Source organism: Malania oleifera, chromosome 2, assembly GCF_029873635.1.
Source record: "Malania oleifera isolate guangnan ecotype guangnan chromosome 2, ASM2987363v1, whole genome shotgun sequence".
NCBI classification, from domain to species: Eukaryota; Viridiplantae; Streptophyta; class Magnoliopsida; order Santalales; family Ximeniaceae; genus Malania; species Malania oleifera.
Window position 1 is genome coordinate 110,167,549 of NC_080418.1, and position 16,510 is coordinate 110,184,058.

Sequence of the window (16,510 nt, forward strand, 5' to 3'; positions counted from 1 at the left end):
ACAATTAATCACATGTTTGTTCAAACAACAAATGAAATAAAGTGTTTACAATCAATCACATGCTTATTCAAAATATAGAAACAAGATATTTACAATTAACACAATCTAAAAAGTTGGAAATAAAATAACTACAATTAATATTCTTATCTAGAAAATTTAGAAAGAAGATATTTACAATTAGTATTCTTATCTAAAAAAAATTGGAAATAAAATATTTACAATTAATATTCTTATCTAAAAAATTTGGAAAGAAAATATTTACAATTAATATTCTTATCTAAAAAATTTGAAAATAAAATATTTACAATTAATATTCTCATCTAAAAATTTGGAAAGAAAATATTTACAATTAATATTCTCATCTAAAAATTTGGAAAGAAAATATTTACAATTAATATTAAAATTTTGGAAAGAAAATATTTACAATTCATATTCTTATCTAAAAATTTGGAAAAAAAAATATTTACACTTAATAATCTTATCTCTAAAAAAAAATGGAAAGAAAATATTAAAATTAATATTCACAAAATGAGGAGCAACTAAAAGATTTATTAAATTTGAGCTCGAGATAATTTCTAATTAATTACTGGCTCGACTCTCTATCGTCCCCAATGGAGTCGCCAAGCTATCGCGACGTCCCGGAGCGCGTATGCCCTAGGGTGGCGAAATAAAAAATGGGGTTTAAATTTTCGGGAAAAACATAGGAATAGAGTTGCCACTAACCTTTTAGTGTGGTTAGAACACTTAATTACTACCCAATTAAGGGTAGAATGGATCTGCGTTACCAAAACTGGGATCGAGAGTTCGGTTACGCGAGGGGAAGGTACGAGCACCTCATACGCACCCGTTCTTACGAACGGTACCTAATTAATTATGAAATTATCTCAAAATAAATTTAAAAAGTCTTGAAAATTACTCCCTTTTAGTGAATTTTTGTAATACCAAATATATATATATTCCCGCAAAACCGAGATACGTGAAACTTCAAAAGCTTATATCATTTTTATTACAATCATAGGGATGAAAATCGAGAAAATACTTTACAAAATACACTCCCAAATTTTGAAAATCTTATAGGGTTTTTCTAAGTATGAAAATACTAGTTTGGGAGGTTTTTGGAACTCAAATGGTGGCAAAAAATGATTTACAAGTCTCAAAATATTTTTCTTGATTTTTTATATTTTTCTGATTTTTTATATTTTTCCACATTTTGCTGAATTTTGAAATAACAGAAAGATAATTAAGGCAAAAATTATGAAAATCAAGCCCAAAAAATATTTTTAGATTTTTTCTAATTTTATTTTTTATGATTTTTTTTGTAGTTTTCCTAAAATTTCAAATGGCTAATATAAATAATAAAAAAATACGGAAAATAATAGGATACTAATACTATATAATAATAATAATAATAATAATAATAATATACATATCATAACACGTAAGTACTAATAATAATACCACTAGAATAATAATACATATATAATATATACATATATACATATATATATAAATTAAATAATCAAACCTTCAAAAGTAAAATCCTAATATTAATAATAAAAGAAACTTCCAAAAACATGGCCACAAATCAAACTCTAAAAAGTTAAGTGCAATATGGACAAACACGGAAACAAGTAAGACATAATCATGGAAGTGAAACAAGACAAACCCTAAACATACAACATCAATCCAACCCTAAAAAGAATAATATACAATAATATGGAAGTAATTCAAAGCCTAAAATAAATCAATGAGCAATTAATATGGAAGCATGTGATAGTAATATGGAAACATCTATCCTAAAATTAAAACACAAGCTATATGGAAGCAATTAAGCCCTAAACATGGAAACCAATCAAAATCTTAAACATGCTTATTTAATAACATAACATAATTACAATCATAAATAATAATAATCAAAAACCCTAAATGCTATATAAATAACAAACATGGTGAAAAAAAAAAAAAATACTGAATATATAATCAATAAGTATTGTAATAACAATAAATACATGACAATAAGGGAAAAAAAAAAAGAACTTTAACAATAATATACAATAGCCATAATACTACTTATTTAACATATATACAATAACATGATGACAAGAAAATTCAAAATTTAAAACTTAAGACAGGCCCCAACAAACAAAAAGGAATCCTACAAAAATGAAAACAAACCAATTAGTATTTACGGTAATAAAAAAGAAGAAAAAATAATAAAATAAAAAATTATGTGTGTTGTGCATGCACAGTGTGAGCGGGTGTGTGTGTTCAGTGTGTGTGTGAGTTTGTGTTTGTGCGTGCAGGTCTGGAGTGCATATGTTTGTGTGTGGCTTGCAGGCATGGGTTAGTGTGTGTGCTTGTTGTGTATTTGCTGTGTGCATTTGTGTGTGAGTTATGCAGGAAACTCACAGCAAAGGGGGCTTACAGTGGGTGCGGGATGATGGAGAGGTCCGAGAGCTTCGGGGAAGGGCTGGCCGTGAGGAGGTAGGCTGCTGCCCGTGCTCGTCTACAGGTAATGTCGAAGAGCGATGACAACGGCAAGTGGAGTGGGGAGACACCCGAGAGACAATAATGATGGTGGCAGGGAGATCAGCAATTGCTGTGGCCGCCGACGGTGACGGTGAGAATGGAGGTAGTTGGAGATCCTGGAGGGCGACGATGGCGGCTCTATCTTTCTGGGTTGCCTGCGTACGTGGTGGCCGGTACTGTGGCGAGGGCGGCAGTGACATCTTGCTGGTTCGTCAGGTGAGTGGACGGAGTGTTGCAGGGCTGCTCTGAGCTTCTAGTGGTGCTGGAGCTGCGAATGGAGCAGGGGGCTAGGGTGGCTATGGAGGAAGGCCTGGTGGCTGTTGGAGGAGGTCCTGGCGGCTGCTGGAGGTGTCATCAAGCCATGAGTTGGCTTCCAAAGTAGGAGAGGGAGGTTGGGTTGCTGTGGAGGAGAAGCAGCAGCGCTGCGTGGGGGAGAAGGAAGGAGATGGGGATAAGAAAGGCTGGGGAGACAGAAACGAGAGAGAGAGAGAGAGAGAGAGAGAGATGGACGGCTATGCGTGCAAGGTTAGGGTTTTTTTTTTTTTTTCAAATCCTCTGCCCCCTCTGTGTTGCTTACCTTCCTATTTATATAAAAAAAAACAAAACCCTAAAGCTCCTTCTTTTCTTTTTTCTTTTTCTTTTTTTTATTTTTTTATACTTTTATGGTAATAATAAATATGGTAATAATAATAATACTAATATTGCTAATAATAATATATTAATAATAATAATAATAATAATAATAGTAATGTAATAATAATAATAAGGTTTGAAAATAATGATAATACTAATAAAAATAGAAATAGTAAAAATAATTATAGTAAAGTAATAATAAAATAGAAATAATAAGAATGATAAAAATAATAAAAATAATAATAGTAAAGTAACAATAATAAAATAATAATAATAGTAATGGTAATAATAATAATAATAATAATAATAATAATAATAATAATAAAATATTAAAAATAATAATAATAAAAATATTAATAATAATATGGTAACCCCTTTGTTATATTTGGCTCGGACAAAAATAGGGTATCTACAGATATATTGCAAATGCAGTGGGTATTATTTCCCTTATTTCTGGATTTTAACACAAAGAGGATGTTAAGCGTCTCTTATGCTAGAATTTGTGTGGAGATTGACTTAAAAGATAGTTTGCCTGATTTTTTTAAATTAGAGGTCCCTCTGGGGATATCATCAGAGTTGATATTGAGTATGCTTGGAAACCTGAGAAATGTACAAATTGTTCTAAATTCGGACATTCTTCAAAGAAATGCAATATCAAGAATGTATGGGTAAGGAAAGAGCAGACATCTGATACTAATGTTGCTCAGAAGATTAGTGGAAAAGACTTATTAAGGGAGGACCAGAGGACAACTATTCAATCTAGCCCTAAACCAGCTAGCAGTAAAGAGGAGCTGAAAGAAAATCGGATTGTCAAGGCTGCATATAAGAAACTTGAGGAGACTCTGAAAGACACTCTGAATGAGACTGATATTTTTTCTGGAGAAGTATTTCAAGAGCAGAAAGAAAATCAAACTGTGAATCCTGCAGCAAAGAATATTGAAGAGACTTATCAAAATGAAAGTGAAGAGTCTCTGAATGAGACAAATTTTGTTTTTGGAGGAGTTCTTCAAGAAAGCCAATGCTCTCACTTCAATGATAATGTTCTTTGGAAGCAACCTATTTTGAATGGAAAGAATTGTTTCTCTATACTTGAAGAAGCTCTTGATGAGGATGAAAAGATCATAAATGTCCCTGCTACAAATGAGAAGGATAAAGGTAACAGTATTGACTCCTGATTCTATTGCAAAAGTAATTTCTCTTAAGGAAAATGAAGTCTCCTCAAAGAAGTAAAATCAGAAGGGGAAGAGGAAAGTTAGACCTGCTAAAAGTCAGGCAAAAATTACGAATGAGTAGAATGAAAATTGCAGCTTGGAATGTGAGGGGTTTAAATGACCCTCTGAAGCATAGAGAAGTTAAAAGTATTTTTAGAACTGCTGATTTGAAAATGCTTGATTATCTTGAGCATAAAATAAAACCAAACAGATTTTTCCCAAGTAACCCAGTCCTTGAATAAGAACTGGAATTTTCTTCATAACTATAACTCCAACGATTGTGGAAGAATTTGGGTTGGATATGACCCTATTAATGTTGATGTGATTGAAGTAATTTCAAATTCCCAGCATGTTTCTATTAGAGCCATTTTAATTCAAAGTCAGTTAGATTTTCTTACATTTATGGCTCAAATTCTCATGCGTAGAGAAAAGATTTATGGACGGATCTTTTGATCTTGAAAAGCAGAATTATGGATTCATATTGGGTGGTTTTGGGTGACTTCACTGAAAGCTCTAATGGTATTGTCAGATTACCACTTTATCTAAAAGCTTAAGCTTTTAGGTGAAGTGGTAATCTAACATGGTATTAGAGCTAGTTACCAGGAGGTCCTGGGTTCTAGTCTTGTTGCCAGTGTTTATTGTGTGGTGTGTAAAAAATTATTGTATTCTCTGTAATGGGTGTTATTTATCAATTGTTTATCTCTCCATGTGCTGTCAGGTTGCATGTGCAAGGAAGTGTTAAAGCTTGGTATACATTGTTGGTCCACAACCTATGACTTAAGCTTTTAGGTAAAGAGGTAATCTAACAGGTATAACCCCTGGTAATCTGTCTGGGGTGAGGATTTTAATCTGTTTATTTCTTCCGCTGATTTTGAAGGCATTTTTACATGGACAAATAAGAGAGGTCAAGGGTTTATAGCTAGAAACTTTGATAGAATGATGGCTTCTCATTCTACCTTATTAAAGTTTTCTCATATCAGTTCAGAGTTTATATCTCCTGGGTTTTCTGATCATTGTGCTGGAGTGGTTAATTTTCAGATTCAAGAAATACGCCATTGCCATAAGAAATCTTTCAGATCCATTAATTGTTGGACTAATCATGATAAATTCATGGATGGTCTAGAAAAAGGCTAGAGCTGCAATTTTTTCAGGTTCTCTTATGTTCATTCTTTGCATGAAATTAACGCTTCTTAAATCCTACTTGAAGGATTTTCATAAGATTCATTTCTCTGGTATGGATAGCAGACTCAAAAATCTCAGAAATGAAGTTTACTCAGCTCGTGCTCAATTTCTTGTAGGAAATTTGTACATTCATATTCTAAATTCAAAGCTGCATGATTATGTTAATCGGATGAAATCTGAGGAGCAGCTTCTAAAACAAAATTTTAAGGAAGATTGGTTGAAACTAGGTGATAGAAATAATAAATTCTTTTCCAAAGTCTGCCAAGATAGGAGGGTTAAGAATCAGATTAGAACTCATATTGACTAAATGGTAAAAGGCTTTTGGAGTTTGAGGATATTTCAAAGGAGCTTCTGTCTTTCTATTCAAGCTTGTTGGGTAAGAGGAATAATGATGTCATTCCTTGTAATTCAGATCAGCTTCAAAGTATTATTTTCTCTTGGGACAATTGGGACAATGATACTGAAGACACTTTAAGCCGAGGTATTGATGATGATGAAATTAAGAAAGCCATGTTCTCTTTCTGAAATGATAAGTCTCCTGTTTGGATGCCTTCAATGCTAAATTTTTTAAACACTGTTGGAATATTGTGAGAAGAGATATTTGTGATGCTGTAGTCTTTCTTCAAAGACTGAAAGCTTCTTAAGCAGGTTAATAATACTTTTCTGGTATTAGTCCCTAAGGTCAAAAACCCAGCTTATTCAAGTGATTTCAGGCTAATTGCTTGCTGCAAGTCTGCAACATCATCTATAAGTGTATTATGAAGATACCAGCAAATATACTTCAGCTTGTCTTCCCTCTTTTATCAGTTTAAACTAGACTGCATTCATCAAGGTAAGGAATATTATAGATAATATTTTAACTGCTCAAGAGCTTATCACTTTATCATCTTGACCATAAGCCTTCAAATTTTGCTTTAAAAGTCGAACTAAGGAAAGCTTTTGATTCAGTGTGCTGGGATTATATCATCCAAATTCTGAATTGTGTTCGTACTCCTCCTCAGTTTATTCAATGGATAAAAGAATGCATTACTACTCCTTAATCTACTGTAATCAATGGATCTCACCAGGGTTTTTCAAAAGTCAAGAAGGGTATTAGACAAGGGGACCCTATTTCTCCTTCTATTTTTGTGATGGTTATGGAAATTTGACAAGGCTTCTTAATCATGCTGCTAAAAAGGGTTTGTTTTCTTATTATGATAAATGCAGCAGATTATCTTTACCAAACCTGATTTTTGCTGATGATCAGCTCAACTTTATGTATTAAACACATTCTCTCTCTTTTTATGTAATCTTGATTTGAAGAGTAACCCTTCAAAATCTGAGTTGTTCTGCTCTGGGATTCCTAAAGAGATTTTTGTTTCTATTGCTCAAATTTTGGGGGTTAAAATTGGATCTCTGCCCAGTAGAGATCTGGGCATTCCTTTAGTTACAAAGAGAATCAATAAAATGGATTTGTGATATTCTGCTGGAGAAGATTTCTGCAAGGATTTTTTTCCTGGACTAATAAGTTTTTGAGTTACACTGGTAGACTTCAATTTATTAAGTCTGTCTTGAATAATATTCAAGGGTTCTGGGCTGCTGCTATTTTCCTTCCTAACTCTGTAATCCAGGATTTAGAGAGAATTCAAATAATTTCTTTGGAAGGATAATGACTGGGATACTCATTACCGTAAGGTGGAGTGGTCTGATGATTATAAACCGTTTGAAGGAGGTCTTGGTCTGAAATTGTTATCAGAATGAGGAGAATGCACTGCTCTTAAAATTGCATGGTATATTTGCTCTTCAAAGGAATTAGTTTGGTTATTTGGATTCACACTTACAAATTAAAAGGTAACTGTTTTTGGTCTGTAAACCCACTCAAAGTTGCACTTGGATTTGGAGGAGAATATTGGAGAAAAGAAATATTGCTTATGGCTGTATTAAAATAGAGGTTGAAAATGGGCAAATAGTTCTATTTTTTTTTTTGTCCCATGAAAATTGGTTACCAATTTCCCCTCAAGTAGTTAACAGAATCAGCATGCATTGAACTAGGTTTAAAACTTGAGGACAGAATTTCTTGCTTTTGGAATAATGGCTGCTGGAATTGGCCAGGAAAGCTGACTGCTGATGCAAACAAGTTAAAGGAAGTTTTAAATCTTACCTTGTGTACTGACAAAGAAGAAGCTGTTATTTGGATCATTTCTTCCCATGGAAGATTTACTTTTAAATCTGCATGGAACATATCAGACCTAAAAAAGATGATGTTCTTTGGCACAATGCCCTGTGGTTTAAGAATAATATTCCTAAGCATTCTTTCATCACTTGGCAAGCTATCATGGACAGATTACCTACTCTCTCAAAGATATTATCTTGGGGAAAGATTACTAGTGCTGATTGTATGTTTTGCGGAAACGAACTTAAAGAGGGATTGCTTATTCTTTAATTGCAGCTTTACTAAGAAAATCTATGAAGATTCTTGCTCCTAAATGCACATCTCCAGGAATTTTTCCTCTTGGAATCAGGAACTTCACTGGCTCTCTTTACTGCATAAAAGGAAGGTTGATGATATGAGGAGGTTAACATGGAATTCCTCAATCTACTACATTTGGAGGAAGAGGAACTTGGTCATTTTTTTCTGAGGATTCCTTCACTGCGGAGGAGTTGACTCAGAAGACCAATCAGGATATTATGATCAGGATGCTACTTTGAAAGTTTTGCTGAGTTTGTCTCATTGTTCTAGTTTAAAATGGTCTCTGTATTTGGTTGTTTCATTCTGATTTGGTTTAAAGCTTCTTTGTTAAGAAGCTTCTCTTTTTGAATTTCCCTTCTGCTTTAATATAATTTCTTACCTTTTACAAAAGGAAAAAAAAAAAAAAAAAACCCAGCTCCCTATTCCCCTTGACACATGTTCTACCCCCTCCTGCATTCGCCCCCGACCCCATTCTCTCCCCCCCCCCCCCCGCCCCCCAAAAAAACCCCCAGGTCTCTCTCCATTTTATTTTCAAGAATCAATGATTCTACTCTTTAGTCTTCACAAAACACCGGAATGTGATACCTAACGAATTAACGAAATTGCAACCATAGCTCATTCACTCTCATTCTCTTTGTTTTCATCTACTGTGTTTCAATTTATAAGTGGTTCTTTGAATTTGTATGGATTTGATAGGATAGCTAAGTACCCATTATTGTGGCACTATGAATGAAAATTTAGAAAAGAAAGAAAAGAGAGTAAGGGAGGGAGGAAGAAGATGAGGGTGGAGGCAATGATCAGCAATGGCAGCAGTGAACAGAATGCAGTGAATGTAAGAGAGACATTTTGTGAATTTTAGTGTGTTGGAAGGTTGGGAATTTAAGGAACATGCAGTTAAGTGATTGTTTATGGGGAAACATTATTAAATTTTAACTATTTATATTTTTAATTTTTTAATTAGAAATTTTTCAAATGTATATACCCATTAACAATATACAATTAGTGTATGTTGGAGTGTATGTGTGCATAACGAGCAACCAAGAAATGTGTGGAAGTGCGGCTGATACATTTTTGCTTCATTGTGCTTTTCAGAATCTTTCTTTAACTTCGCTCAAGAAGATTATGAAGCAAGTGAAAAAATCATCAAGAGTTCAAGGTCTGGGACACAGAATTTAGATCTCATGAAATTGAGGCCAATGATTTGCAGTTGGCAGTTTCACAATATCTTCAAGTCACAGGTCCTGCCGAAGTATTTAATTTAATTTTTCATTTGAGATGGTTCTTTCAATATCTTATGGTTGGAGAGGAATTGTTAGGCTTGGGTTGGCGCCAACCAGCCTTTGCCTTTTTTTTTTCCCAGATGAAGAATGTGAGTTGCATTGGCGAGTTTAGGTTTTTATCCTGCAGAAAGTGGTGTTGCGTTTTTTGTATTAGTGGCTCACAGACAGGTCAGAGACTGGATCAGTAAGTTTCCAGCCCCTTCCTATTTGGCACAGTACATACGAAGTTTTTTTTCCTTGCTATTCTTCTTGGAAAAAGTGAATGAGTTTCTTAAGATTTTCCATCTAATCTGGCCATTGAGTTGAATTATAACAATCAATTTATTACAGTCACTTTTTTTTATAGGAAAAGTTTCTGTTTCTTTTTTCTTTTGATACTCCACAATGCTGTTTCATAATCTTTCTTCCAATAAAATAATACAGTTAATTTATATTTATGTTTGTCTATGTGTGGTTTTTTGCATAACTGACTTCTAAATGCTAAATATTGAAAGCAAGTCTGGACTTGGAGCTTCAGATTACACTGTCAAATAGGTTACAGAGACTAGGACATTAGGTTTTACAGTTCATTAGGTACAGACAAAATAAACTTCACTAATTCGTAGGACTTTCATTTTGCAGGAATATTTCACATGCTGAGAAATACTAAACTGTGTACAAGTTCTAATGGGTAACTAATAAAAAACATATTTGGAGCTACCATCTTCCTTCAATGAATGTAGGCTCCAGTATTCCATTATTACAATACATCTTGGGAGTACTTTAGTTAACGAGACGTGGATGTAAATCTTTAATTTAGAAACAGTTATTGGTATATTTTTACTTCGTGCTATGAAAAATTAATGTGACATAAATGCAAATTTTGAATGGAAAAAAAAATTTGGATACTATCACAATTAAAATGTACTTTGATGTGCACACCATGAGGTGAAATAATGAACAAAATTAAGAATTACTAATGGAACCATGATACAAGAGTGCTGCTTTTCATAAAAACTTGCATTACATTATAAACACGCAACTATAAACACCATTCACATGCCAAATGCATTTGCATGAATTGCAATTTATTCATAAGCAAATTTAAGTTGTGTACTGGCACACTAAATATATGCATTTTTCTGTCACTTGCATGGGTGATGCAACTTCCATTTTTTGCCCTAAACATCAAACCAGGATATTCTCTCATTATTTTGATGTTTTTTAACTTCCTTTAGGCTACATTTTGTTCACCAAAAAAAGGGGGCATTTTTTCCTAATTTTCTCTAAAATGGAAGTCATCTTTAAGCACTTATTTTTGTCTTTTTCTTTTGGCTGGCCAAAGATTCATTTGCCTCACTCCTGATTTCTGAAAACTAGATGAGGTCTTTGAGTCTTGGGATTACTTGATCCAATTAAATCAACAAGCTACATTACCCATCGGTCCTATTCATAGGGCACCAGTATGCCCTTCGTGTTCCAAGAAAACAGTTGAAAGCTGAAGCTCAAGTTTTTCTGTCAATTCACCCGATCGAGAGCATTTTCCTCTATTAGATTAAGGGCTATTAAATCCTTCCTCACTACCTCATTCCAAGTTATTTTAGGCCTACCCCTACCCCTTTTCATGCCAAAAACAATAACTAACTTACTCCTCTTCACAGATGTTCTACTAAGCCTACGTTTCAAATGCCCAAACCATCTAAGCCGCCCCTCCCTTATCTTGTCTTCGATCGGTGCTATGCCTAAATTATTGTGTATATGCTCATTTTTTTACTTTATCTTTTAATGTTATACCACTCATCCACCTTAATATTCACATTTCAGCAACTTTTACTTTTTGTACATGTTGTTTCTTTTCTTAGTTGCCAAACATTTTGAACCATAAAGCATAGCCGACCTTGTAGCCATCTTACAAAACTTTTCTTTTAATTTTAAGGGTATTCTACAATCACACAACACACCTAATGCACTCCATTCCACTCAACATGTTTTAATTTTATGTACTACATCTTCTTCAATTTCCCCTTCTGCTTGCATAACAGATCCAAGATATCTAAATCTATTAGTCTATTAATCTCTTGATTATCAAGTTTAATCTTCTTTCCATTACTACTTATTAGTCTATTAATCTCTTGATTATCAAGTTTAATCTTCTCTCCATTACTACTCCTTACGTTACTGAAATTACCTTTCATATATTCTATCTTATTCCTACTTATCCTAAACCCTATAAACTCTAATGCAGCCCCCAAAGTTCTAACTTAGATTCCACTCCGCTCCCACTATCATGAATCAACACGATATCATCTACAAACAACATACACTAAGGGATCTCATTTTGAATATTCCTAGTAAGTTTATCAATGACTAAAGTAAAAAGATAAGAACTCAAAGTAAAACCTTGATGTACACCAATTGTGAGTGGAAAATCTCTAGATTTCTCTCTTATAGTCCTAACGCTAGTCACTCCTCTATCATACATATTCTTAATGACCTCAGTATATCTACCAAACCCCATTTTTTTCTGAAACCCACCGAAGAACTTCCCTAGGTACTCTATCATAAGCTTTCTCTAGGTCGATAAAAACCAAATGCAAGTCCCTTTTCTTTTTCCTAAACTTTTCCATTAAGATACTTAAAAGATAAATAGCTTCTGTTGTTGATCTCCCAAGCATAAAACCAAATTGATTTCAAAAATTCTCGTTTCTGGCCTTATTATATGTTCAATTACCCTTTTCCATAATTTCATCATATGACTTATAATCTTAATTCCATAATAATTATTACAGTTTTGAATATCGTCTTTGCTTTTATACAAAGGTACTAACGCACTTTTCCTCCATTCTTCAAGCATTTTCTTGGTTTTTATAATAATGTTGAATAGATTAGTTAATCAAATATTTCCTTTATCCCCTAAACATTTTCAAACTTCAATAGGTATTTTATCTGGTCCTATAGATTTCCCATTTTTCATTTTTTTAAAGTCGTTTTAATTTCAAGAACTATATTTTTTGCAAATAAATCTCCTATTTTTTAGTCTTCTCCTTATTTGTCAATTCCAAATTCAATCTTTCATTTTGGTTTTCATTAAACAACTTATCAAAGTATCTTCACCGCCTCCCTTCTATGCCTTCTTCTCTTATTGAGACATTATCATTCTCATCATTTATACATTTTACATCACCTAAATCCTTTCATTTTCTTTCTCTAGCTATAGCAAGTTTATAAATGTCTTTTTCTCCTTCTTTTGTATCTATTCTAGCATATAAAGTATCATAAGCTCTATGTTTAGCTTCACTAATAGGCTTTTTTTTTTTTTTTTTTTGTATTTTTCTTGCCTCTTTATATTTTTCAAGATTTTCTATATTTCTACAATTTTGCCATATTTTATACCAAATTCCTTTTGTCATAACGACTTTTTGGACTCCTTGATCCCACCACCAACTTTATTTACTACCCGAGTATCTTCCTTTGGACTCACCTAAAGCCTCTTTTGCTATCCTTATGATAAAATTAGTCATTTTATTCCAAAAGAGTATTTGCATCTACCTTATTCCCTATAGTCCAATCACACTCTTAATCATTTTATCTTTTAATTTTACTATATTATCTCCCTTCAAGCTCCATCATCTAATCCTTTTGCGTTGATTTATGTTACTCTTTTTTTCAATGTATATCTAATACTAGGACTCTATGTTGTGTAGCCAAACTTTCACCTAGGATAACTGTACAATCCTTACAAGATAGACGATCCTCGTTCTTAATTAAGAGGAAATCTATTTGACTTTTATTATGCTCACTCTTGAAAGTTATTAAGTGTTCTTCCCTTTTTATAAAGCAAGTATTTAATATAACCAATCATCAGACATGAAAAAATCTAAGATTGTATCACCGGCCTCATTTTTATGTCCATGGCCTCCATGGATCCTCTCATAGCCTATATTATCCTTTCCAATGTGTCTGTTCAAATCAGCTCCTACAAATGTCTTTTCAGATGTTGGTATCCCTTATAAAATACTATTTATATCTTCCCAAAATTGTCCCTTAAGATTTTCTGCTAAGCTTATATAGGAAGCATATGCACTAATGTCGTTCACTATTTCCAGGCCTAAAGATATTTTGATTTTAATGATCCTATCCCCTATTCTTTTAACATCTACTATATTATCTTTTAGGTCTTTGTCTACAATAATTTCTACATTGTTTTTTTATATATTTTTTTCCTAGTGTACCAAAGTTTAAATCCTGATTTTCAATTTCTCTAGCTTTCTCTCCTACCCATTTCGTCTCTTCAAGGCAGATTAAGTTAATTTTCCTTCAAAACATTATTTCCATTATTTCCATACTTTTGCCTATAAGAGTCCCCGTATTCCAAGTTGTTAATCTAATTTAATTTCTTGTGTTAACTTATTAGCCCTCTCCCTTCTATACTGACCTAGTATATTCCCTAGACCTAGGTGAATTTCGTAAAAACTCATGATAATAAGATCTGACAAAGTTTTACATTGACTTTCAGCTACCTAACACAACTCTGCTCCTTTATCCAAACTTGGGACCGACTGTGTGTACAAAGACAATTTGTATTACACAGGAAAAATACATGTTTGAATTTTTTTAAACTTATTTCACATAGACAATTTTCCAAATCACACCCTACAACTAGTAGAAACCATACAAACAACACAATGCATTTAAAAAAAATATATAAAGCAAACAAATTTGGGTGTGAATCCAAGCTAGACTAAAAAAAAAAAAAAAATTTTAAAAAAAAGTGCAACAGTACTTTTTGGAAAAAAAAATTTGTACACTCCAAGATTTGAAAATGGAAAACACAAAAATGTATATATTAAATCATAAACACAAAATCTCCACTACTAACCAACTATTGAAAAATAATAATAATAATAATAATAATAATAATAATAATAGTAATAAGAAAATAAATAACAAGAGAGGAGCAGATCTCACTGGTGGCTGAAACTAAAAGGTAATGACAGCTAATTGAAAATACTACAATAAGTACACTTTGGCACCAGAAATTTGATGTTGTTAACAAAAAATCAATCAAGGAATATTGAAGCAACAAGGAATTGCAAGAATTCTTCAATCTAAATTCAAGATTCACATTCAAGATTGGCGATGGAGTTTAGTATATGGTGCTGACATAACCTCTCATTGAACTCATCCCCCTAACGCATAACCTTGATCATAGTTGGATGTTCTTTTTCGACACGATCTTGAGCTAAAATGTGCAATCTTGCGTATTTTTAGTCGAAATTCTATTGACTCAAATCATTTGGAAGAACTCTAAAGTTGGCGTTTCAAAAGAGATGAAAATACATAAGTGCAAAAAAGGAAAACAAAGAATTTGAGGATTTCATTTCTTCATTTCTAAGAAAATAAAATTCAGGAAGTGGGAGTGTGCAAGTAACTTAATATTTCAAATTATACAAGTCGGATGACAAAGAAAAGAAAAAAAGAAGAGAGAAGCTCTCCAAGATGACAAGAAACTCGTAAAATAAACTAACTTAAAAGAACACCAAAACAATGGAGAGAGAGGGAAGAAAACAGAGGGTGGTAGGCGGAATCCAAGATGTCAAATTTCTTTACTACTACGGCAAGTGACGACTGAACCCAAACGAAAAACTCATACAAGAACTTCAATGAAATATCAAGAAAAATCAAGAAACTAGAATCGATGTGGAGGAAGACTATAGGACACTCAGCAGAGGAACCCTCAAAGTCAGATAGAATGAAAATGTAAAATTAATATCTTGACTCTTGGGAGTGAAAGAAGAGCAAAATGGTTTGCATAAACTCTTGAGAGTCCAATTTTTTGAAAGGAGTAACGGCATGCATGGTGCATATAATATCATCAATATCAAAATTTGCATTCTATAAGATTTGAGTCTGCTTCTAAGATTTTACACCAATCCACATTAGATCTCTGCATGTAAGACACATCAAACTAGCATTGACCTGTATTTCAATAAAATAGACATTCCACAATTCACCAAAAACTAATTTCCTGATCTCAATGAATTAAGATGCAAAACAAACCCATTCATCAAGATAGCATTTCCGAAAGCACTTGAATGGCTTTGAAAAAAGGAAATATTAGTCATCATTATATCTTAAAAGCAAGAAAAGAACCTGCACAAGCTAACTAAATGTTACCTAATTCCCTCCACACTACACCATACTTGTTTGTTACCAGTCCGACCTTTTGTCGAACACATAGAAGACTTAATAAGTTATGGCCGAATACTTCTTTTCTAACACTCAAAATTAATTCAAGGATGAAAAAAGCTTAGATTGATGAAGTTTATATACTATACCTTCCGTGACCTCCCCAAACGTTGAGAAAGCGTCCTTCAAGGACTTCTCGTCAACCGACCATGACAAACCTTCGAGACCCAGAAATAAAAACATTATTAAGCAAAGCAGGGCAATATATGCAAGCGAGAGAGAGAGAGAGAGAGAGAGAGACCTGCAACAAAAAGCTTGTTGTTGAGCGAAGGGGAGGAGGAAGGAGGTGAACAATAGAGGCGGGAGTTTGGGGTTTGGGTACGGACGGTTGATACAACTCGTCTGGCAACGAATGTCAGACCGCTCTTCATTGCATCGGACGCAATTCCCACAGGCAGGGCGCCAGTCACCTCAATTTCAAGCTGATTATATTATAATATTATAAGATGTATGGCTGCTTTGGGAGTTTTTCCCGTTTTATAATTAAAAATAAATAAAATATAAAATAATACTCTGGTTGCGAAAATTTTTCCCAAAATAATGCTCACGTAATCTCGCAGCTTCATGCTTCGAGATTTAAACTGATGGCCACTCTGCCGTCGACGCGTGGCAAAGAAAGAAACAGGGGTCACGTAACGTGTGGCGACGGGTGAAGAAATCTCGCAGGTCCAACATGCGAGATTTAAGAAGCCATCGAACGAAGAGGCGACGCATGGCTGTGAGATTACGAGGTATCATGACACGTGGTAAATCTCGCAGGTCCAACATGCGAGATTTAAGAAGCCATCGAACGGAGAGGCGACGCGTGGCTACGAGATTACGAGGCATCGTGACACGTGGTAAATCTCGCAGGTCTAACATGCGAGATTTAAGAAGCCATCGAACGGAGAGGCGACACGTGGCTGCGAGATTACGAGGCATTGTGACACGTGGTAAATCTCGCAAGTCCAACCTGCGAGATTTGTTTTGCCTGCTGAATTCCTCCTCAAGCCTTCTCA

At 33.7% G+C, this 16,510-nt stretch overlaps 1 protein-coding gene across 1 annotated transcript in view; it reads right to left on the reverse strand.

Moving 5' to 3' along the window:
* LOC131148963 (glycine-rich RNA-binding protein 4, mitochondrial) overlaps window positions 1–15,964 on the reverse strand; it is a 33,933-nt gene extending 17,969 nt beyond the window's left edge. Inside the window, exons 1-2 of the mRNA XM_058098955.1 lie at window positions 15,754–15,964; window positions 15,602–15,670 (exon numbers count right to left, since the gene is read on the reverse strand). Of these exons, the coding sequence (XP_057954938.1) occupies window positions 15,602–15,670; window positions 15,754–15,883 (199 nt within the window). The 5' untranslated portion in view covers window positions 15,884–15,964. The remainder of the gene's footprint in view (window positions 1–15,601; window positions 15,671–15,753) is intronic.
* Window positions 15,965–16,510: the final 546 nt, after the last annotated feature.